The sequence below is a fragment of the Wolffia australiana genome, chromosome 17, assembly GCF_029677425.1.
Source record: "Wolffia australiana isolate 7733 chromosome 17, ASM2967742v1".
Taxonomy (NCBI): Eukaryota; Viridiplantae; Streptophyta; class Magnoliopsida; order Alismatales; family Araceae; genus Wolffia; species Wolffia australiana.
Genome location: NC_135851.1, coordinates 9,620,849 through 9,645,436, shown reverse-complemented (window position 1 = coordinate 9,645,436; position 24,588 = coordinate 9,620,849). Strand labels below are relative to the sequence as shown.

The 24,588-nt window shown below is 40.1% G+C and overlaps 2 protein-coding genes across 3 annotated transcripts; one reads left to right on the top strand and one right to left on the bottom strand.

Annotated features, from left to right (window-relative positions):
• Window positions 1–2,631: 2,631 nt before the first annotated feature.
• IVD (isovaleryl-CoA-dehydrogenase) lies at window positions 2,632–8,298 on the top strand. Of its 2 annotated transcripts, XM_078589042.1 has the most exons (16): window positions 2,632–2,797; window positions 2,889–3,009; window positions 3,160–3,243; window positions 3,327–3,384; window positions 3,979–4,103; window positions 4,186–4,230; window positions 4,803–4,851; window positions 5,295–5,404; window positions 6,142–6,218; window positions 6,441–6,491; window positions 6,570–6,634; window positions 7,040–7,194; window positions 7,372–7,412; window positions 7,555–7,609; window positions 7,837–7,893; window positions 7,979–8,298. In XM_078589042.1, the coding sequence occupies exons 2-16, from the start codon at window positions 2,905–2,907 to the stop codon at window positions 8,123–8,125; spliced, it is 1,224 nt and encodes a 407-aa protein (XP_078445168.1). In that variant the 5' UTR covers window positions 2,632–2,797; window positions 2,889–2,904; the 3' UTR covers window positions 8,126–8,298. The 2 variants fall into 2 exon arrangements, with proteins under 2 accessions (XP_078445168.1, XP_078445167.1); XM_078589041.1 differs by having other exon boundaries at window positions 2,633–3,009.
• Window positions 8,299–8,576: 278 nt separating this feature from the next.
• On the bottom strand, window positions 8,577–14,030 carry LOC144714537 (putative serine/threonine-protein kinase PBL26). Its single transcript, XM_078589288.1, has 6 exons — window positions 13,473–14,030; window positions 12,615–12,775; window positions 11,296–11,485; window positions 10,821–11,212; window positions 9,459–9,845; window positions 8,577–8,750 (listed from the first exon to the last, which is right to left on the bottom strand). The coding sequence occupies exons 1-5, from the start codon at window positions 13,549–13,551 to the stop codon at window positions 9,474–9,476; spliced, it is 1,194 nt and encodes a 397-aa protein (XP_078445414.1). The 5' UTR covers window positions 13,552–14,030; the 3' UTR covers window positions 8,577–8,750; window positions 9,459–9,473.
• Between the last annotated feature and the right edge of the window lie 10,558 nt (window positions 14,031–24,588).

The window sequence follows — 24,588 nt, the reverse complement described above, 5'->3', positions numbered from 1 at the left end:
CCTTATTAATTAACTATATCAACATATAGATTAATTAAATAAGGATCGATTTAACCCAATCAACAGGTTAAGTTTCCAGCCCGTGGGGTGCCAAGCAACACCTCGTGCTCTAGAAGATACCGAGTAGTCTCAAACTCTCTCATGGAACCTTTACCGTCATCGGTTATCGTATATGTATAATCCATCATCCGCGCGAGACTCTCGAACGACTTAGAGCATGGTTTATCATCAAACCCTAATCCGTCATTCGATTAGTACTGATGCGTAACGAGGATCATTGGAGAACGCCTTCTCCAATATCCTCACTACCCTGGCCAGGGATTTTCCTGTATCGTCTTCCTCGAGTCAATCTCCTCTTATACCGAAGGCGAATGATCCCATCTTGACCACTCAGTCATCATTGTAAGCTTCTTCCTACATCCGATCTATAACTTATTTGAATCCCATGATTCGAGGATCGTAAGTCATAGTCAAAATGTAGTCGTCCACTCACGAGATGTCCTTGGTGTCTCAAGTCAGCGGATCACTTATACAAATGTGACTTGAATCAACCTGATTGACATTTAGGTGTAAAATCATTCACGGATTCGTATGGATCAATTCAGTGAACTCTTTCTCCAAAGAGCACCCACTATCCGTCCTTAGTGTCGCCACACTAACAACCACAGAATCAGTTATAATTATTGAATAAGTAGGATCAGCTAGTGTTATTCTATCCGGATAATTCGATGTCCATCTCGACTATCCTCGAATAGGAATATTTAGAATACATGTTTAAAGACTAGTGATCACTATGTTATGATCTCATCATAATTCACTATGTCATTGCACGTATTCGCGGACTTCATTATAAACATCATATGGAATAATAATGAATGTAAATAATTTATTCAATGAGCTTAAATATACATGGTAGTGTGATTGGCTTGACGGCCACATAATATCCATCAGCCTACCTGTGGATCAACCCCTTTCTCATTCTATACTTATTACAATCTGAAAAAGGGAATTTTAAAAATTTATTGCATAAGCTTAAATCCAAATGACACAATTAAAATTGCATTTAATCACACCGTTTTTAGGCTTATCACCCATCAACTTGACGTTCCTTGGACGCCTTAGGGTATGGATAAATATCAAACCCTAATCGGTCATCCGAGTTATTACTGATGCATTCAAAAATCATCAGAGAACTCTGCTCCCAATATTTCACGGCCTTGGCCAAGGACTTCATCGCATCGTCTTCCTTGAGTTGTTACCTCTTATACTGAGGGTGGACGATCCCATCTTGACGACACAATCGTGTTCGTGAACTTCTCGATGGACCCAAACTAAGACCGTTTATAATTCCATGATTAGAAACTCTTTGGCCATAGTCAAATTACAACAAAATGTCTCATGTCTCATGTCTAAGGACCACTTGCACAAACATGACGTGAATTGACCTGATTGACAGTTCGGTATAATACCATTCAGGGATTCATACTGATCAATTCAATGAACTCTTTCCACTAAAGAGCACCCACTATCTATCTTTGGTGTCTCCACACTAATGGCTATAGGATCATCCATACTCATCATATGAGCAACGCTGGATAAGTGTTATTCTATCCGGATACTTAGATGTCCTTCTCATGTATCCTTTGAATAGGAATGTTTAAAACACATGCTTAAAGACTAGTGATCTTCGTATTAGATCTCATCATAATTCACTAAGTCTGATCTTGTATTCATGGACTTCATTATAAGCATCACACGTGCACTATAATAAATATATTCTCTTAATGAACATGAAATGAGATCTCCAATGTGTGATTGGCTTGCTGGCCACATATATTTCCATCACCCACGACCGGTAATGCTACCGTGACTATAGTGCAAGGACGCGAATGGGACGGTTTTTTCCTCCTAGGATGAAAAAATCGTCATGTCCGCGAGATTGGACGAATACTGGGAGGGAAATTCGTCCCGAGATGATCAGATGGGACTATTATCCTATCGTCAGAAGAAAAATCCCGTCCTATCCTGAGGTCTCGGACAATGGACAATAAGGGAAGGATAAAAATCCGCCGGATTCGATTATGACGGTTGAGATCTTGCCACATGGCATTTGGAAATCAATTCATTGACATTTTGCATTAAAGTCCCTGTTTTTATTCACACGCACAAACTGACGCCGTAAAACTTAATTGTGCATATGCCCCTATGTTTTCTCTCTCCTACATATTTCCCTAAAAAATATAGAAAAATCCTAATTAAAAAAATGTTAGTTTTTTTCGTTCGAGATGAGGGACAGGGCAATTTTTCTTGGACGAGACGAATCTGGCAGACTCGAGATGCGGACAAACTATTTCGTCCGCGGATGAATTCCTGGACGGGACGATTCTGACAAGTTTGAAAAATTACGGACATCGGATGATACTAAATTCATCTATCTCGACCATCGTCCACATTCCGGACAATCTGTAACAATAACTGTGACCGATTTTCTCAAAAACCAGGGACGTGTGATGGGACGAGAGACGTGACGAACCGTATGTCACAGTTCCCTACCAGGCTACCACTCTAGAGAAGGCTATTTAAGAGGGCCCATGCATTTCATAATTTCTCAACATTCAAAATTGATGAGAGATTTACGATGAAATTGACGAGATGATTTCTTTTTACTTTTTTGGGAAGAGTCGTGTTCATCGTTCTCGCCGGAAATTTGTCACGAGTTGATGCGGATTTGAACGGCAGAGTGATCACACGTCATCGCATTCCGATAAACTCGGAGAGTGGCTGGCCAATTCCGCCAGTATATCAAGATTTGATCTTTATTCTAGACAAACTTAGGCGAAATTGCGCATTCCATCTCTTTTTATTGTTCTTCATCCTGGGTCGAACAGAGATTGGAGAGCTACAATGCAGAGGGTACGTGCTGGGAGACATTTAGCGTCCAATTTCGGGAAGAATAGGTTACTTGCGCGGTTCTCCACGTCTCTTCTCTTCGATGAAACCCAGGAACAGGTAAATTTTTCTCTCTTTCTTCCACTTTTCTTGGTTAACCCTCCTAAAAATTCGTAGGACTGTGCCCCGAAACCTTTGATCTAAGATGATAGATCGTGATGTTATATTCTATGATTTTGGCGTTAAATTTTATCATATCCACGGCTTCAGTTTAAGACTAGCGTGGCGCAATTCGCTCAAGCTAGCATCGCGCCCCATGCAGCGAAAATCGATGCTACAAACAATTTTCCAAAGGTGGGGTAAAATCCTCTCGTCCCGTTTTTTTCGAATTTGTGATCGTCTTGCTGATACGAGTGTCAATTGTTGAATTTCTTAAGGAAGTGAACTTGTGGAAGCTCATGGGTGATTTCAATCTCCATGGGGTTACAGCTCCTGGTACAGACATCTGTTTTTTCTTTCATCGATTCCTTATTTCCTTGTTCCAGTTCTGACTTGTTGAATAGCTGATTTTTTCGAATTAGTTCAAAAGATTGTTTGCATGAGCACTAATAATGTGTTTTAGAGAGGCTAACTCTCTTAAAAACTCATAGATCTCATTTTTCTGTCTTTCCTTTCATGGGGAAGATTTATTGTCAACCGAAGAATATACTAACTCTTTTTTTAGAGTAGTTTCATTTTGAGAATTAAACTCAGGACGTGTCTATATCTCTATATATCACTCTCAATCTCTGTCCATCCATATCTGTATCTCTATCTTCATCCCTCTCTCTGTATCCATCCTTCTCTCTGTATCTTCATTATCTGATTTTCTCTTTATCACTCTAAACCTCTTTCTCTCAATCTATCCTTATCTCTGGTTCTCTTTCTCTCCATCTTTATCACTTTCTTCATCTCTCACTTTATCGCTCTATTGTTTAGCTCTATCTTTATCTCTCTATCTATCTATCAATCCATTGGTGTATTTTTATTTGTCCTATTGTTGGAGAATGGAGTTTTTCTATACCATTGCATCATTCATGTCTATTTCAGAGGATTATGGAGGCCTGGGCCTTGGTTATTTGTATCATTGTTTAGCAATGGAAGAAATTAGCAGGGCGTCTGGGGCTGTTGGCCTTTCCTATGGTGCCCACTCAAATTTATGCATCAACCAATTGGTACGTGTAATTGCTTTATGCATGAAAAAATTTTTGGACGCTCTGAAATTAAGAATTAAGGAATAATTTAATATTTTCTTAGGTGCGACATGGGAGTCCTGCTCAGAAGCAAAAGTGTTTGCCTAAGGTTAATTCTTTATCCATATCACAATAGTGCCTTGAGGGAAATTATGTTCTTGGTTTGAAAGACAGTCTCGCAGCCTCAATTCTTGCTTTTCATTGATTTATCTCTGATCTTATTTATTATTTAATTTGATTTATTTCTAGGTTTCACACTTTAACTACGTTAGAAGCCTTTCCAACCAACCTTTAACCATGTTATTGATAGAGACCTCCGGTATGTCTTCATTGAGGATGATATTGGAAGGGTAGATAGAGATAGAGAGAGAAAGATAGAAGAAACCAAATGACCACAGGCACGGACCGGCGCCGGTGCTCCCTCTGGGAGGATCTCCTGGTTAATTCATCTATGACTTTTTGTCTTCCCTCCTCTGGGAAGAACTAGAATCGTTTAAAGGGAATCACACTAAAGACCAAACGTTCTTTAAAAAAATTACCAAAATACCCCTGATTGAGGGTGGGAATTCTATTAGTTTTCTATACGGGGAAATTAGTGTCTGAATAATAAAACTTTTGCAACATCTTCTTTTTTTTTCCAGTGATCATTGTGCTTCTAATCGGTTTGTATTTTCTGTGAAGCTTATTTCTGGGGATCATGTAGGAGCACTGGCAATGAGCGAACCAAATGGTACTTTTTCATGATCTTAAGTTTAGTTTGAGCAGATGAATTACTATCATTGCCAACTGTCAGTGTTCGCCTTCACCAATGGAAATGAGAGTAAGATGCTGAGTCTTCATTGTCCATTTAATTCTTCCATGCCAGGATGGGGATGACAAGATTCATCACCATTGCCTCTCGGGTAAGATGATGTTGATGATGAAGATTTTGTCTTGTCATCGTCTCTCGTCACTCTCCGGCTGTTAACCACTCTCAGATGACGAGAGATGATGCGAAAATCTTCGTCATTATTCGTCTTCAGATGAGATGATGATGAATACAACAAAATCGTCGTGATAAAACTTTTGGATGATTATGATGATATTAGTCATTTTTTTCAAAAAAAATGATGATATTAGTCATTTTCTTCGAACACTACTTTGCATCTTGTCCTTCACATTTTTTCATTCCAGCTGGCTCAGATGTCGTAAGCATGAAATGCAAGGCTGACCGGGTCGATGGGGGCTATATCATAAATGGAAACAAGATGTGGTGCACCAATGGAACAGTTGCCCAAACTTTGGTAATATTTTTCCTCCTCTGTAACGGTTTTTTTCTGTAGTAATTATGTATCCTATAATGCACATAAAATGACTGTACATGACTTATTTCTTGTTGTACTGCTATGCATTCATTCATCTTCATTAAGATTTTCGGAAAATGTTAACAGATATTATTTCGGAAAACGGCATTATATTTTGTAGAGAAATGGCTTGCTCATTCATTAGCTACCATACGTAGATGTAACTTTATTACACCTCATGCATGTGAGGCTTACTGAGTTTATTCGTGCAAGGATAAAACTCTATTAAATCTGCCTCCAAAATTTTGAGTTTACTGAGTTTTTTATCCTTATCCTTTCTTGTGCCACTCATAGGTCTGTATTATCCTCACTGTATATAATTTCCGATCCTAATAAACTATTATGCATAAAAAATACACTTATTAGAAGTCTAATAGAATAGATAAAATTTATGAGAACAGATAATAAGTGTGTTATCAGCCCAGGCACCCCTCCGTATCATAGGCAGGCAAGAGCTGTTCTGTAAGAACAAAACAACCCTTAGAACCAGGATTTTAGACTTAGTGATAACGACAGTCGAAAATCAGCCCTTTTACGATGAAATGATCCATTTTAGAATAAAATGGAGTATAGGAGTTAGAGTTACAGGTGTGTTGCTTTTCTCTGTTCATTATTTTTTTACTATTTTATATTGGTCTTTAAATAATCCCGACAATATTCTTTCGCTTCCTCTGCAGGTAGTGTATGCAAAAACTGATATCACAGCTGGATCAAAGGGAATCACCGCTTTTATCATAGAGAGAGGGATGCCTGGGTTTGTATTGCATCTTTGGATTTATCTTCGAAAAGTATAAATGATGATTATTTTCTCTGGTTTTTAGATAGATATGTTTGGGGCACAACATACCATGTTTATCATTATTTCCTCACAAGAAGACGACACTCTTTGGCTTGTTTTCTAAATAGTACACGGATTGATAAATTTGTTTCCTCTTTAACTTTCATTGACCACAGGGTGGAATGTCTTACATTTTAGGTTTAGCACTGCTCAGAAACTGGACAAACTGGGTATGCGGGGAAGTGACACGTAAATTCTGATCTAATCTCTTGCCCTTGATAGAAAAATACTTCATCATCATGGCTCAATAATATAACTTTTTCACAGATGTGAGCTTATTTTCGAAAACTGCTTTGTTCCTGGGGAAAATGTTCTTGGGCAAGAAGGAAAAGGTACTTACATTCTTTTTTTGTTAAAAAAAAATATATGATGGGATGACAGTGTCAATCATCATCGTCATTGATCTGCCGTTAACGATAATGATGACAGCTCACCATTGTCAACATTCCTTCTCGATTAAAGACGAGGATGACTCAAGATGATGAATATTATTATGATGCTCTAAATTCAACCCTCTGTCTCTTTCTCTCTTGCCATCCGGGTTGACAATGACGAGCCAGCATTGTCCTCACCATTCGTCCACAACTAGGATGATGATCTCACTGATGATGATCTGGGTGGATGACGATGTCAATTTCGTCAATGTCCTCCAACCCTATCCTCAATTTGTGTTCAATAAATCATTATTAGTCCCAAACTGAGGAGTGAACTATCATCAACCATAATTGATGAAACAGGAGTCTATGTCATGATGTCTGGGCTGGACCTGGAAAGGCTGGTGCTGGCAGCCGGGCCACTCGGTCTGATGCAAGCATCTTTGGATGTTGCCGTCCCTTATGTTCAGCAACGGGAGCAGTTTGGCCGGCCAGTCGGCGAATTTCAGTTGATTCAGGTCAGATTTGATTCTAAAAAAATCAATCACATCTTCTTGTAAAAAATCAATGTTTCTCGGCTTTAATCTTACCTCGAGCTCGTTTACTCGGTGTTAAGCAAAACCTTATTTTTACAAGAACCAATCTTCGAAATACACGCACATAATATCCTTATTTGTTATGACCATAATTTTCAGGGGAAGCTGGCCGATATGTACACTTCATTGCAGTCTGCCAGGTAAAAATATTTATAATTTTCTAACTATGTTAGGAATGAGGGTATTTTTGTAATTTCACCCTCTCGTAAGGTTCTTATCTCTAAATAATTTAGAGGAACCCTCTAGTTTAATTAAGGTGGTTTTTGCTTTCAATCTTCTCAGAGCTTTTGTCTACTCCGTTGCAAGGGACTGTGACAATGGAAAGATTGATCCAAAGGTAATATAAACTCACCATAATTTCATCTTTTCTTCATAAGAATGCTTATAAAGCTTCAAAAATTCTGAAGGATATCATATTTATCTCTCTTTCTGTCCATCTTCCTTCTATTTCTCTCTGCTCTATCTCTTTATCTCTTTTCTATTTTATCAACTATCTCTTCTCCCTGCTGTTCGTAATCCCACCAACCCATCATCTTCGTCTTCTTCTTCATCTTCTTCTTATAGGATTGCGCTGGGGTCATCCTTTATGCTGCTGAAAGAGCAACCCAAGTCGCACTTCAGGTTTCATTTCTAGCCCATATGTTTCATTTTATTGTGCAATTATTGTAAAAATCAGTTAATTATTTTTTATTTAATTTTTTTTCAGGCCATCCAGTGTCTTGGGGGCAATGGGTACGTGAACGAGTACCCAACAGGGCGGCTGCTGAGGGACGCAAAGCTTTTCGAGATCGGTGCTGGGACAAGCGAAATCAGGCGGATGATCATCGGCAGGGAGCTCTTCAAGAAGGGGTGATGGAGGTCTGCCTATTTTCTTGATTTAACATTTCTACTAATGAAATAAATACTTGATCCTCCTTTAACATCAGCTGACTCATGTTAATAGAAATTGATACTTTTGAAATGTATTCTGTATAAAAATGAAAGAGTTCAAACTTTTTCAGCAATATGGATTGTTTTCTTTCCTCATTGATTTTTTTATCAAAGATTTCCTCTGATGAGTGTTTCTCAATTCATCGTTTACTAAAATCTAGTTTATGTATTTGCCAGGCAATAATAGTAGTAAATTAATTGTTGCCCCAGCTTACACTGGCCACATAATTATATGAATTATTATTTGGCCTTTCAAATTCAAAAAATCTAAACCAAACATTTAATGTAAAACATAATTTTTTTTATTAAAATATTTCCTTTAAATCCTGCCCACACCATGCATATATTATCTATTCTTTGTGTTCAATTTATGTCGTTAATAAGGTATTTTCTTTTGGTTCACCCCAAAAATTATCATTATTAAATGAGATAATTACCAAAATTCAATCCACATAATTACCAAGCGACATTGTTAACAAATGCTTCTCGTAAGTCTGTGCTCGTTCTTCACGCTTCGCATGCTCCTTAATCGCCGTGATTTTTTCCTCCTAATCACGGAAATAATGAAAGTAGAGAATAAAGTTTAGTTCATCGAATAAGGATGAACAAAAGTTCAAATGGGTTTATTTGTTGAAGATCTCTGGACAATAAGAAATTAGGAGAAACCAAATTTAAAAAAATGGGATTAAACTCTACGAAGAAATTAGACTTGATCAATGTTCGTTCATAATAAAAAAGGAAGAGGAGAAGCTCCAATGGCTTGGTAAATTGAAGCCCTCCGAACAAGAAGTAGAAGTAAACATGAAATAAAGAAGAAAAAACAATTAATTTGACATATTAGATACTATTTCACAACAAATAAGGCAGAGCAGGAGTTCCAAGGACTTGATTTTTGTTGAAGATGTTTTCAGAAAAAAAAGAAGTAAACACAATTCAGAGAAAAGAACGAAAATTTAAGAAGGATTATAAAAGATAGTAGGAGCAGATGCCCAAACGAAATTCCCAAGACAATAAAAAAAAGGAGAAAGAACCTAAAATATATGGGAGGAGCTTAGATGGTGTAAATATTACTCCACAATAAATTAGGGAGAGCATAAGTTGAAATGGGTTGGTTCATAGAAATTCCCCGGATAAAAATAAACTGGAGTGAGCACAAAATGAAGAAAAAAAAGCGTCAAAAAGAACACAAGCACAAACTAAAATAAAAAAAATAAACAAAAATCTAAGAAGAAATGAGAAAAGAAGGGAAAAAAAACCTAGTAATTTCTTCACTAGGAACCAGACTCCTGCGTTGACCGTTGATTCCTCCGAGAAGTGGAGCCCCACTTGATGGCCTCTGCAACCGCTCTCTGTCGGTCAACCTCTCTCAATTCTTCTTCAGGTGGTGGTGGTGGCGGTGGCGGTGATGACTCAACCGGGGGCAATGGTGTCGAGACCTTTCCTTCCTCGCCAGCCATGGTGACGACGAGGAAACTCAGGGCCATGACCACATCCGTCATCAATGGCCGGACCATCGGCTCTTCTTGGAGGCACATGGCGGCAACGGCGACGACCTGGTTCAGAGCCTTGATGGGGTACTTTCTCTCCAAGAAAGGATCAACCAGCTCATGGAATCTCGTCTGATCCTTGAACATAGGCTGCGCCTGAAAATTAAAAGAGATTGAAAGTTTGGCATTTGATTAAAAGTTAAAAACCACATTTTATAACAAGATATAAACATCCAAAACTGTTATTTGATTCATTTTATTCTGCTGCGCCTTTTCTAATTCTCCCCAATTTCATATCAAGAACTTAGATACTTCCTGCACATGGGCGTGGACAAGTGGAATCCGAGTGTAATTGAGATATTTATGCATGCTCCACGCCTATAAACCCTGATAAACAATCTACTTATATATAAAATCTCCCTGGATGGCATCCAGGGCACGGCTGGATCGGTCTACGGGTACAACCGCAAGGTTGGATGTAACCGGCACCGTGTTTTTTGCCGATTAAAAAAAAAAAGAACTTAGATACAAACACAAGGTGAAGATTTAAAATCAAAGCATTTAACTAAAAGTTAATATAATTCGAGCCAAGTTAAAACCCACCAAAATCATATTTTAATTCATTTCCAAATTTAATCAGTATCGAATCTGAAAGTTTCCATCTGCTTTTACTTTATGGTTTGCCCGATATCTAAACCAGAATATTAGCTTCAAACAGATGTCAACCTATACTGTCGATTGAAAGTCAAGACATTTAATAAAAGGTGAACGCATTTCGAGCAAAGTTAAAAACCACCAAACTATCCATAACTCAATTACTGACTCGTAAATTATCCTTATGCTTCTTCTCAAATTCATCCATTTTCCGAAAAAGAATAGTAGATTCAAACAGATTTCAACACACTGAGAAGATTGAAAGTTAACGCACTTCAAAGCCAAGTTAAAAACCATCATAATTATCCTCTAATTAATTCCACTTTTACTCCATCAAATCAGAGGATTTCCCTACTCTTAATTTCCTTCCTCAATCATTCAATTTCTAGACAAGAATATTAGATTCAAAGAGATATCAAGAAACAGAAGGGAATGATGAAAACTTCAAATCTCGTTTGTTCAGATTAGATCAATTACCCAGGAGACCAGATTCTGCTCATTTGTGGGCCGGGTAGTGTCGATGACTCTCCTCCCCGAGAGAATCTCCAACAAGACAACGCCAAAGCTGTAAACGTCTGATTTTAGAGTGAGTTGGCCACTACGGGCATACTCTGGGGCGCAGTAGCCATAAGTGCCCATGACCCTGGAGGAATCGTTCATTTTGTCCCCAACAGGGCCCAACTTAGCTAGCCCAAAATCTGATAACTTCGGGTTAAATTCTTCGTCCAGCAAGATATTTGATGACTTCAAATCACGGTAGATGACAGGAGGATTGGCCTTTTCGTGCAGATATTCAAGCCCCTTGGCGGCGCCAGTGGCGATCTTCATCCTCGTGTACCAGTCTAAGGGTTTTTGGCTGGAGGAGATATCTGGGCTCAATCAAAAGGCATAATTATATCTTAAAAAATGGGCATATTTTGAAAGTATTTCAGAAACATTTTGGAAGACATACCAAATAAATGGTCCTCTAAAGAGCCCAGTGGCATGAATTCGTAGACAAGAAGCCTCTGATCTCCATCGGCACAATATCCGATGAGATTGACCAAGTTTTGGTGGTGAAGCAGGCTTAGCATCAGAACCTCAACAAGAAATTCTCGGTTGCCCTGTAGCCCATTCCGATCCAACTGCTTCACCGCCACCAGCTGCCCATATAGACAAAATCTTCCATTCATTGATTTGATTAATGAGTGAGTAGAGAGAGAGAGAGAAAGATAAGGGTATGTTGGTGCTAGTGCAAACTGATGAGCTTGCTCATGTATGAGGAGAGGGAGAGATATATAAATGAGAGAGCAGGCTTGAGTTTGTTCTTGATCAGAATTGACGTGCTTGCAGATGCAGAAAGAGATGGAACTATGTTGTAGATAGACTGAAAGACTGATATTTTAGTTGATTGAGAGAGGAAGAGTGTAGAGAGCAGCATTGTACAGGCTGAGAGAGAGGGACAGCTAATATGCTATTGTTCAGAAGTAATTAGCTTGCAGAGGAGAGAGGGATGGATAATATGTGGCTGTTCAGAAGTAATGAGCTTGCACAGGTACAGAGAGAGAGAAAGAGATGGACAGGTAGAGAGAGAATTAGGGATAGAGAGAGAGAGAAAGAAAGGGACAGAGTAGAGAGAGAAGGGTTGTTTGCAAATGTTAAAAATTTACAAGCTTGCACAGGTCTAGAGAGAGAGCGATGAATATGGATATACAGGTTGTAGTTAAGCAATTGATTGAGAGAGTGGGAGATAGCAGATAGCAGAGTTATGCTAGTGCTTGTTCAAAATTGATGAGCTTGCACAGGTTAAGAAAGAGTGACGAGTCATATGTTTTCATTTAGAAGTAATGCCATTCCACGGTCAGAGAGAGATAGATATAGAGAGAATGGATATTTGTCCGCTTGTTAAAAAATGATGATCTTGTAAGGCAGAGAGAGAGAGACTGCAATGGACAGAGTATAGAGAGAAGGGTTGTGTTTGAGAGTAAACAAAATTCACGACCTTGCATCGATATAGAAAGAGATAGAGATAGCGATAGAGATAGAGATAGAGATAGAGATAGAGATAGAGATAGAGATAGAGATAGAGATAGAGATAGAGATAGAGATAGAGATAGAGATAGAGATAGAGATAGAGATAGAGATAGAGATAGAGATAGAGATAGAGATAGAGATAGAGATAGAGATAGAGATAGAGTAAGAAATAGAGAGAGAGAGAGAGAAGATAGAGATAGATATAGAGATAGAGATAGAGATAGAGATAGAGATAGAGATAGAGAGAGATAGAGAGACCTGGCCAGTGAGCTCAAGGCGACCCTTATAAACTCTTCCAAAGCCCCCCTCGCCGACTAAACACTCTGGACGGAAGTTTTTGGTCACCGAAGCAAGTTCACGAAATGTGAATGCTTGGGCGGCGATATTTCCATTTCCGGTGTCTTTCTTGGCATTTGAATCTGGCGAAAACCGAGCAGAACCGTCGGCAGATAGCAAAAAATCACACGATGTCCGAAGAAGTGAAAATACGAGAACAGCTCATTTATTATTCGGACCATATATTTTTCATAAAATCACTTTTTTTGAAAGATTTTTTTTCATAAAATCATTCTAGTGAAGTTACCGCGGTTAATAACGAATGGTTGGTTGATTGTTGTATAACAAAGTCAAGATTCTATCTTGGATTATGTCTCGGATTATTTGCAGAATTTACTTTGTGCAACCATGTTTTGGTAATCCTTTTTGTTGGTAAATCCAACCGAATGCATCTCTATGATGAAATCGATTAGTTGCTTTTGAAGGTACTCTTTAATAACGCCTGCTAGAATTGTGCATATGAATGTTAATTTTGTTATTTTTTGAGTTCTTTAAGTCACCAAATGCCTTTGGAGAAGCAGATGAATTGAACAGCACCTGGAAAATCCGAAGAACAAATTTCAGGATGTATTCGAACTTTATTGAGTTAATTACGACCTTAAGGATACAAGGCGCAACTTCAATGATGTAAGATAGTTTTAATCTAGAATGTTTTCTCATGTGAGGTTCAAATTCATGATAATTGAAGAACGCAAAGAAAATCCCAAATTCCCAAGAGAAAATCAAGTACCAAAAATCATTATTCCAATGGCATAAAAAAAGGGTCGCCAGGTGGTGTACCTTGGCCTTGCGCTTTCCTTTGATCAATGCTCTTCGTTCTCTTCCTCTCCCCAAACGAAAAGCACGAAAAGCAATTCATCGCAAAATCCAAAAGCAATCAATCAGAGATTCTTTCCAAAGACCAATCAAACACCCACAAACATCAGGAAACCCAAAGCGTCCAATTAAAGCTACATCGAAACCGCCAGATCATTGCCCTAACGCCCCCGAAACGCAAACAACGCGATAAGAGACGGAATCGGATCTAAGGCGATCATGGAGGGGCGTAACGACGTTGGAAATGGGGCGATAGAGGAGGAATCAAAAGCTGGGGAAGAGAATGGAGGCTATTTTTGGACGTATAACTTGTTTCTTGCAATCTTTCCCGGAAAAGCGGAGAAAACGATCGGCCGAGATTGAAAGAGATCATTCCGGAGCATTCTTCCAACTCCGGAATGATCTCTTTCAAGCTTGGCCGATCGCTGCCATGGAAGAGCTCGTCGAGCTCGAACTCCGATCGTTGACAGTTTGGTGCAATATAGCAAGAACAGATAAGAAGAGAAGTAGAACGCGGCCTGCTGCGTTTAAATACTGAAGTCCGTTACAGATGTTTTTATTCGACCAAACCATTCAAACAATTGCGTTTGTACCCCCACTGAAAAATCTGCTCTATTTGAAAAATCAATTGAGATGAATAATTAATTGGAATTATATAAACTCCTTAAATTAGAAAATGTCCAACTATATAGTTCCTTAGAACTGGTTTTGATCCAGATTCCCTGATACCTTTGGTACAATTTGGTTGAGTAAACTTTGAAATTCAAAGTGTAATTCTTAAATTAATTTTATGGTTACATATAATGTGCAGGGAATGAGATTATAATTAAGTGGATAATTATGTGGATTCAAGCTATTAAATTATGTAGTTGGCTTTGTAGGAGGTGATCAACTAATGTTCTATCTCTTTGATTTTTTTTGTATGAATCAATTATCTCTAATTGTGCATGTGAGATAAAATTACATAACCACCAAAAACAGCTTTTTCATGCTAGTGTATTATGTATTCTCCGGCATGGCCTCATGTTTAAGTGGATTCTCCATTTATAGAGGCACCGGTTATATTTGTGACTAAAAACGGTGCAAGGAAACAAACCTTATGTTTTTAAGCCTTCGATAATTTCTCTGTCGCTTCCCTTCAATTAACTGACAACACCAGAACACCTTGATGGATCTCCAACGCCACTTCTTTCAGTAAGCATACAAATGTAAAAAGTAAGTTCAAATATATTATTTATGATATTGACACATTTTTATAGATTAGAGGAGTGGATGGATAGACGGGAGAAAGAAAATCTGCCCTCAAAATTTCACCTTAATCGGAGCAACATTTGAAGTTGGTGCAATCTAAGCCTTCGATTTTCTCTTGCTTCATCAATACCGCCATGGCATCATTTTAGGGTTTTGCACCCTCATTTTACTCAAAGACTCTTCCTCGTGTTTGTTTTTGATTTATTGGTCATCCTTGTCTGCTTTTTCGCTATCTGTCATGTGTCCCTACATTGAGTAAAAAAATGCATAATTTATTAAGCATTTAATTTGAATACCACGTCAACACTTTTTCCTCTTAATGAATTAGATGCCGCCACATATTAATGTATTTGTCAAGCATTGGAGAACATTTATCACAAATAAAATGAATTTATTTTCTACTGATGAAAAATGTCAAAGCGTTCCATTGCATTTAATGTGATTTTAATCTTGCCTTTCATTATCATGTCATGTGTCTTTGTGTGTTTTAGAAAAATAAAATCAGGCTCATCATTAGGACATTATAACATCTTGATTTACGATTCAATAATGGCCATTTTCACAATGATTGTGTCATCATTTAGGGTTTTCACAATTGATGCTTAGTCACCATCCGAATAAGTCGTATGACAATACATGGTGAAGTATTAATAAAAGATGAAAACCATTTAAGATCAAAGAAAGCTTTAATTACTTCAAAAAAGTGTATTTTTCTTATAAAAATATAATTTATTTGGATTAAATGTCATAAAATTACATAAAATATATTCCAAATTAACAATATGGTTTTATAATATTCCATGAAAATAAAAAAAATTAGAAAAATCTAAGCATTTACTTAAAATGGATTTGATCATTTTAAGTATGAATTCACACATAAATAATCATTATAATGTATTTGAACATGAAAACTTTATTACATTAAATTAATAATCATTGGGTTATTGGGAGGGGAATTTGAATTCAAGCCAAGAGCTCTTGATCAACTGAAAGCAAGCATGGAATGGCATAAAATAAATCAAAGAGAAAATATTGGTTTTCTGGAGATGTGCTCCAGTAGAGACTGGCTAGAAATTCATTGCTATCCATGTCTAGGTTTCTGAACATATTGATGTAAGACTATTTAGGTATTTTCTTGTGAAATGGTAGTAGGAGGAAATATTCAGACTCGGGGAATAGAGAAATGAGGAGAGCTTAAAAGTTAAAGATCAATACCTTAATCTATGTACATTCCCCTTCAACACCTTATATGACGTATTGCATATGACGCAAACACCGCAGACGGCTGGAGTTAAGGCTCTACGTGGGGGCCTTACTTGTTGGTAAGTCCCCATGCTTAGTAGGTGAGTATTTAAGACAGTTGTTTACTCTGTTGTTTTGCTTCTTCTTTAAATATCTCTGGCAACGGGATGAACGGGAGATTACTCTTTGGAAGCGTTGAATTTTTTCTTCTCTCTAGCAGTCCCTCTTCTTCTCTAGCGTCTCTCTATCGTTTCTCTCTAGCGTTTCTCTATCGTTTCTCTCTAGCGTTTCTCTATCGCTGTTCTTTGATCTACTCCTCCGAGGACCACCTGGCGTGGTGTCGACGGAAATCTCCCCGAAGCCGCCTGACCAAGTACGGGAACCAGGTCTACTCTGGGACAGTCGACTCTTTTGGGGGTTCTTCCTGTCCGAACGGTCGTCCAGCTTGGGAGACGCTTGCCCAACCCGAGGTATCTTGTTAACGTTTATTCAGTTTGTGGTTCATTTTAAATTAAGTGGTATCAGAGCATCCAGAAAATGTCACAAGAGAGGTGTCACAAACAGGGGAACCAACCCGTACTCACCTTACGATCTGGAATGCCATACCTACCGCCAGAAATGCCGAGAAACTCGGCGCCGACATCAACTCCGGCGGCATCAACAGCCGCTGAAGAAGTTATTCCGCCCTGGGTTCGCACGCTGCAACAAGCTATGAATGAGGGATTTTGGCATATGGGGGATTGAATGACTGTGTTAGAAGAGCAACGACCATTATCGCCACATCAGCCCGACTACGAAGAAGACGACGAGGTCATTCCACCCCGACGACCACGAGGATTTGATCATTAAGGTCATCACGATCGCCAGCCTACACGACATGAAGACAACGGACGAGATTATAAATTTCTTCAAAAAAAAAAAATGAACGAGATTATCAAAGCGTCAAAGTAGATATTCCAATATTCGATGGCAAGCAAGGGCCCAAAGAATATTACGATTGGGAAGCTGCCATGGACACTTATTTTGGATGGGTGGAGCTGTTTGAGTCCCATAAGTTGAAGCTCCTCAATATTAAATTACGGGGTCCAGCCAAAGTGTTCTGGAAGAATCTGTTGGAAACCATGGCTCAAAGGCGAGATCGACCGATTGTCACATGGGAAGCCGCCAAGATGAAATTGAGGGAAAAATACGTTACCGAAGGATATCATTCACGTAGCGTTGATAGATGGCAGAGAATCTACAAAGGTAATAGAAGCTCTCGAGATTACATTAAAGAGTTTGATGTGTTGATGCTAGTCTGTGGACTCAATGAAGACCCAACACTGACATTGTCACGTTTCCGCACGGGCTTAGAGGCGCCTATCCCGAGAGAAGTGGGGCTCAGATGGGTAAGAACGTTGGAAGAGGCTTATCGCACGGCACTGGAATATGACGAGTTCCTGGCCGAGCCGTCGGCGGGAATTACGCTGGAGGCTCAAGGATTGGACTCTCGACGCACCCGTCCCATTACCTATCATCCTGGTGAAGGAATGTACTGGTATGAGAAGGGTATTTTGGATAATCCGCCTAACAGTCAATCCGTAGGAATTGGGACACGAGACAGACCCACCGCTGGAGCAAAGCCTATGGTCGTTGCCCCACCGCATGAGACCCACGGGTTACTTGAAGCACCACCCGATCCGCGTTCACCTCTCACAACGTTGAATCGGCGTTGTTTCTCGTGTGGGGGGTACGGCCACTTTTCAGGAAGCTGCCCCAACCGAACACTAGCCATTACACAAGAGGAAGCAGTTGGAAAAGTTCCCGAAGAACGGCCCCCAGAAATGCTACATGATATCGAAGACGAAGAATATGAGGTGGATCCTAATTTCATAGCCCCTGAGGAAGAATCAGAAGATCTACATTTATTGCAACCCCTATATCATCAAGCACAGATTATGGATCCAGTACACACCTCTATCTTGAGCATGTATGTCTGCCATGGTGGTCAACATTACAAGATTATTATTGACAATGGAAGCAGTGTCAACGCCATTTCCCAAGAAGTTGTCAAGAAGATGCAACTACCCCTCCAGAAACACCCGTCTCCATATCAAGTGGTGTCGGTAAATTCTCAATCCATACCTGTAACCCACCGATGTTTGTTTAACCTGCAGATACGATCCTATCAAGATGATGTGTGGATGGATGTGCTGCCTATGAAATTCAGCAGCATGCTCCTTGGTCGGCCATGGTTATATGATACGGATGCGACCGTACATGGGCAAAGTAACAAATGCACCTTCCTACACGCTAACAAGAGAGTGGTGATCAAGCCCTTTCGTCCTCAACCTAAAGCAGTCACTCTCCAGCCTGCTGTTGGCCTCCAATTACAAATCATACCTCTACAAATCATACTTCGCCAACTTCATACAAAAGCAGTTCCCCTCTTCCTAGCCTATCCAGCGCTGGTGGTTGTTGCTGCCAACTCCACCATTAGTGGGCCGCAAGAACAGCAACTGCACAAGGATTTCTCGGATATCTTCTCAGAATCTAACCCTTCCGCACTACCACCCCTCAGGGATGTGCAACATATCTTTGACTTGCACCTAGGAGCACAATTACTGAATATGCCTCATTATCGTCTAGCTCCTGCATAACATCAAGAGTTACTTCAACAAGTCCAAGAGCTTCTGGACTGGGGTTTTATCAGAGAAAGCCTCAGCCCGTGTGCAGTACCAGCCTTATTAGTCCCCCAAGAAAGATGGCTCGTGGCGAATGTTTATAGATTGTTGTGCCATCAACAAAATTATGGTCAAATACCGATTCCCCATTCCTCAAATAGATGACATGGTAGACATGATGGCCGGGGCCCAAGTGTTCTCTAAGATTGACCTGCAGAGTGGATATCATCAAGTTCGCATTCGTCTTGGAGACGAGTGGAAGACGGCTTTCAAAACTAAAGATGGACTCTATGAATGTTTGGTGATGCCTTTTGGTCTCTCCAATGCCCCCAGTACATTCATGAGAATTATGACCCATACATTCCGCGAGCAACTGGGAAAGTTCGTGGTTATGTATTTTGATGATATCCTTGTCTACAGCCCCACAGTCGTCGAGCATCTGCAGCATCTCCGTATTGTTTGTCGTCTGTTGCAAACTCAACAATTTATGGCTAACCTAAAAAAATGCAGCTTCTTTCAAGATCGGGTTCATTTCTTAGGGTTCATCATTTCGGCGTATGGAATCTCAGTCGACCCTGAAAAGGTATGCGCCATCATCGACTGGCCTGTCCCCATGAATATACATGATGTTCGAAGTTTTCATGGATTAGCCACTTTCTACCGACAATTCATTAAGAATTTCAGTGCTATCATGGCACCGGTCACCAACTGTCTCCGCAAAGGAGAATTCTCCTGGAATGCGGGGGCCAAACCCGCCTTTGATCAGATTAAAAGCCTGATGGCCAGTGCGCCCATTCTAAAACTTCCTGACTTTGATATGCTTTTTGAAGTTTCATGTGATGCCTCTGGCACAAGATTGGGCGGATTCCTCAGTCAAGGTGGTCATCCCGTTGCCTTCCATAGTGAAAAGCTTAATGAGGCAACACAGCAGTATTCTACATACGAGAAAGAGCTCTACGCCGTAGTCCAAGTATTGAAACACTGGCGACATTATCTTATTTCGCGAGAATTTGTGCTATTCTCTAATCACGAAGCATTGAAGTATCTCAACACTCAGCGCCACCTCCACCCAAAGCATGCAAAATGGGTGGAATATCTTCAGTCCTTCCAGTTCTGTCTTAAGCACAAACCGGGTCTTGACAACCAAGTCGCAGACGCTCTCAACCGACAATGACATTTATTATCGGTTATCTCTACCCAGCTCGTGGGTTTTGACGGTATTCCTACTCTCTACCAAAAATGTCCCGATTTTTCCAAGACGTGCAGATCTCCAAGCAACTCCAAGCCATAACGCCGACTCCTTCAAAATGACTAATGGGTTTCTCTTTAAGGACCAACGTTTATGCATCCTGCGTACGTCTATGGGAGGTGCACCAAGGAGGACTCTCAGGCCACGCTGGAGAACCAAGACTTATGAAGCCCTTCGGGAAAGATTTTATTGGCCAGGGATGGGGCGCCACATAAACAAAGCGTTAGAATGATGCCGCACCTGTGTTGAGGGCAAGTCTGTGCACACTAATCAAGGTCTGTATCAACCCTTGCCCGTGCCCAAATGACCCTGGGAAGACGTCAGCATGGATTTTGTCCTAGGGCTTCCTCCCACACGAGATAAATCAGATTCTATTTTCGTCGTTGTGGACCGGTTTTCAAAGATGGCTCACTACCTGGCTTGTCAGAAAACTTCTGATGCATCTCATATAGCCAAACTTCGGGATCCAAAGTTTATGAGTTATTTCTGGAAAACCTTATGGCACCATATGGGCACCAAATTACAATTCTCGTCAGCATTCCATCCTCAAACTGACGGACAAACAGAGGTGGTTAATCGCAGCCTAGGCAACTTATTGCGGTGTCTTGTGATAGATGCTCCCGTTCCTTGGGATCAGCTACTACCTCATGCCGAGTTTGCTTTCAACAGCACCCACAACCGCTCTACTGGCCGGAGTCCCTTCATGATAGTATACGGCCACCAACCCCGCAAACCTATCGACTTACCCCCTCTAGAGCATTTGGGCAGGTCATCATGTATGGCAGAATCATTAGCCGCCAGCATCCAGTCCCTCCACAATGACGTAGCACGCAAGATTGCTCTGTCCACTCAAATGTACAAGACCCTTGCGGATACCCGTCACTGTTTGGTTAAATTCCAAGAGGGAGACCTAGTTATGGTCAAAACAAACCCAGCTCGGTCGACGTTTGTGCACAACAAGCTACAAAAATGAAGTACGGGGCCTTTCAATATTATCAAGAAGCTGGGCCCTAATGCCTACGTGTTAGATATACCGGCATAGTGGAATATCAGCTCCACATTCAATATAGCCGATCTGACCCGTTGTTACGGCGAACCATTAGTCCCACGGAGTCCAATGGATTGGGGTCCCTTTCTGAATCCTGAAAGACCGATCGATGGAGCATTTTTAGGTCCCGTGACTGACGCTCTCCACCCATACAGATTTTGGCCAGAAGACCTCCATCCACAGATCAACCGTCTATCGAAGTATTGGTACAATGGCAAGGGCTGCCTGCCCAGGAGGCTTACTAGATTTCTCTAACAGATGTTTTAACACTTGCTCCTCGCTTGTGGGACGAGTATTTTGCAGGTACACGGGAGTCGCCGGTTCCCCACGCAGCTATGCCTAGATCTTCATCGATACCCCAGGGTCACGCTGAGTCACGCAACCATCCAATGCAGCAAACCCAGCGCACTCCGCGCCATAGTGTTCGTCTGCTCCTCCAACGCTCGGCCTATCGTCACCCAAATGAAGACACCGTCATCATCAGTTTGGATTCAGGTTCCGACAACTCAACGCCTCTCTTGCCTCTACCAACTGAACAGTTGCTTACGTCATCAACCATCCTGCTTCCTCAGTGGACGGCCAGCCAACACGCGCTAATCATTGAAAGTGCCGCCGCCTTTTCTCCCGCTTGCAGCCTTTCCTAGCCGGGGTTCCTGACCCCCCACAGAAGTACCCAACGATTGCTTCAAGGATACACTTTTTGGGGAATTCCATGACTTTTCTCAGGATATGATTGACCAAGTATGTGCTACATTAGCCCAACCATTTCGTGACGACCACATCACCCCTGGCCCACGCACAACTACGTCCATCCCTACGGATAGCGGTGGCAACGGGTGGCTAGTTGAGTAGCGATTTGGGAATGTTCAGAGAACTGCTGCGCTGAAGCTACTCCCCGCTTCAACGGAGTTGAATCTTCTGAACCCCGCGGGAGTTGACGTATTGCATATGACGCAAACACCGCAGACGGCTGGAGTTAAGGCTCTACGTGGGGGCCTTACTTGTTGGTAAGTCCCCATGCTTAGTAGGTGAGTATTTAAGACAGTTGTTTACTCTGTTGTTTTGCTTCTTCTTTAAATATCTCTGGCAACGGGATGAACGGGAGATTACTCTTTGGAAGTGTTGAATTTTTTCTTCTCTCTAGCGGTCCCTCTTCTTCTCTAGCGTCTCTCTATCATTTCTCTCTAGCGTTTCTCTATTGCTGTTCTTTGATCTACTCCTCCGAGGACCACCTGGCGTGGTGTTGACAGAAATCTCCCCGAAAGTCACCTGACCAAGTACGGGAACCAGGTCTACTCTGGGACAGTCGACTCTTTTGGGGGTTCTTCCTGTCCGAACGGTCGTCCAGCTTGGGAGACGCTCGCCCAACCCGAGGTATCTTGTTAACGTTTATTCAGTCTGTGGTTCGTTTTACATTATTATATCTGCCACACCTCACCTTCTTCTCTCCCCATCTACATCTGTCTTTGCTATTATGTAGTTTCCATCTCTAGGTTGTGCCCTAGCTCATCTTACTTCATCTATTCATTTCCCCAGAACTTGTAGCAAAAAACCCAAAAGTCCTAGCTTCTAACCATAATCTAACAAGATTTCCCCCTTTCATTTAAATATCACTATCTCTATGTTCCTCTGTCTTCTAAATACTGTAATAAATCAATGCTTACCCAAATTAATAATCAGGTAATTAACACAATCATAGATTTATTGTTGGAAATCAGGTAATTGGCTCTGGAACTCACAAAACAGGAGAGATGAAGTGATTAAGAATCACCTCTCAAGCATCGTCGCAGAAGATGGTTTAAGATCCCTGTACGACCAAGTACTTCAAATAAATGTGGCTTTACCATTTCTAGAGAATATAATCTATACAATATTAAGATGGAGGGTGAATTAGATATTCTCTTAATATGTAGAAAATTTTAGTTTTAGATTCATTGTTTAGTCTCTCAACTCACATCTCTCCCAGACATGTGATTTTTACCCTGCTTGGGGGACAATGGACCAGCCTGTTTTGTCCCTTAATGCAGCCATGAGGAGTCAATTTTACTCCTGAATAAATGCTAACAAATTTGCTGCAAAATTGTTCAATTTTCAGGTAATGTATGCAATGCTTATGAGCACTCTTGCATTCAAGCTTCATGCTTCAAAGTTTTTCTCCTAGGAATATTATTCTTAGACCTCAGGCCACCGCCAGGGTGATACCACCACACTTAACTCTCTGTTGAGTGTGGATTTTGTATCTAGAGCTTTATGCCTTCATCACAATCACAAACTTGCCTTGAAGTAAGCTTATGTAAACCTCAATGCTCCTTCCTGAAAAACTCTAGATAATAGTTATACAAGGTTTCCCTTATGGTCATTTTACAGTGTTGATTCCACTATTCTCCCCGATTATCAAGAATCAACACAAAGTCCTTTAACAATGTGGCTGGACATTAATCGACAGAGAATCAACTAGATAATTCAATTATCAGATAAGAAACAGGAGAATATTACAACATGTATGCAAATAATTTCTGTAGAGAAGATCAGATAAAACGTTTGGGTGTACAAATGATGTATGATTTGATATTTCAAATAAAGGATTTCAGATGAAAATTATTTGTGATCTGACATTGAAGTATGCAGAAAACTTTATACAACCTGCAGATCACAAAATTTGATGGAGAAAACTGAATATTTATTATGATATCAGAATTTTGTAGATTGAGATTACAAATCAGATATTTAATCAATTTTTCAAGTATCAGAATTCAGAGAGCAGTGATTGAGTAAATTTCAGATTTGACAGTAATGGGCACATTAAATTTCACAATTATGGTATATGATTCACAAACAAAATCTAAAGACTTTTGACTCAATTTAAATAAGGTAGCAGATTCGAAATGCAAATTCAGAATGATTATTCTTTTCAAACAGGAAAGTGAAATTTAAAAGTTTCAAAGAAAATTCTCAGATAAAAGATTCTTAAGACGGAGTTGAGCTGTTTAAGAAATTTACATATTTAATAGTTGAGATGTTTCAAGATAATAAAGTTAAAATTAAAAATAAAAATTGAAAGATAAAATCATATAGTGCCCTTTGTGATGTTTAAAACTTCTTGAAGTTTTTGTTTTATCAACCAACCAAGCATGGTAAGAAATCAACCAGGAAAGCTTTATGAGTCAGACGGAGTCTCTACCTTTCATTTGTGATATGTTAGGACTTATATCCCACTAGATATGGTCGTTCTGTTCGTTTGAAACAAACACAAAATTCGCACAAAAGAACTGCACAGACCCTTGTTCTTTGTTCGGTTCTTTTTCTTTTACAAAAACGAACAAAATTCGCACATTCTCACAAAATTATACTAAACTTTGCACATAGCAAACAAAAGAACAGAACACGGGTCTGTTCGATGTTCTGTTCGAATTCGTTTTTGTTTTGTTCAGAAATCCGAACAGAACGAACAATTCGAACAAATTCGCACCAAAAGAACAGAACAACCATGTCTATATCCCACATATCTCTACAACTACTAATATGAATTAGTGTACCCTTCTGGACGCTGATTGGCTGAAAAGAGAGTGAGAGAGAAGAGAGAGAGTGAGAGAGAAGAGGGGCCCCGCGTATCCTTCCCACTCTGTG

Coding starts and splice junctions, on each gene's coding strand:
- IVD (XM_078589042.1), top strand. CDS start 2,905: ATGCAGAGGGTACGTGCTGGGAGACATTTAGCGTCCAATTTCGGGAAG. Junction 3,010..3,159: donor TCGATGAAACCCAGGAACAG/GTAAATTTTTCT, acceptor CCACGGCTTCAG/TTTAAGACTAGCGTGGCGCA. Junction 4,852..5,294: donor GGCAATGAGCGAACCAAATG/GTACTTTTTCAT, acceptor TTTTCATTCCAG/CTGGCTCAGATGTCGTAAGC.
- LOC144714537 (XM_078589288.1), bottom strand. CDS start 13,551: ATGAATTGCTTTTCGTGCTTTTCGTTTGGGGAGAGGAAGAGAACGAAG. Junction 11,486..12,614: donor GCCTTGAGCTCACTGGCCAG/GTCTCTCTATCT, acceptor CTATATGGGCAG/CTGGTGGCGGTGAAGCAGTT. Junction 9,846..10,820: donor AGCAGAATCTGGTCTCCTGG/GTAATTGATCTA, acceptor TTTAATTTTCAG/GCGCAGCCTATGTTCAAGGA.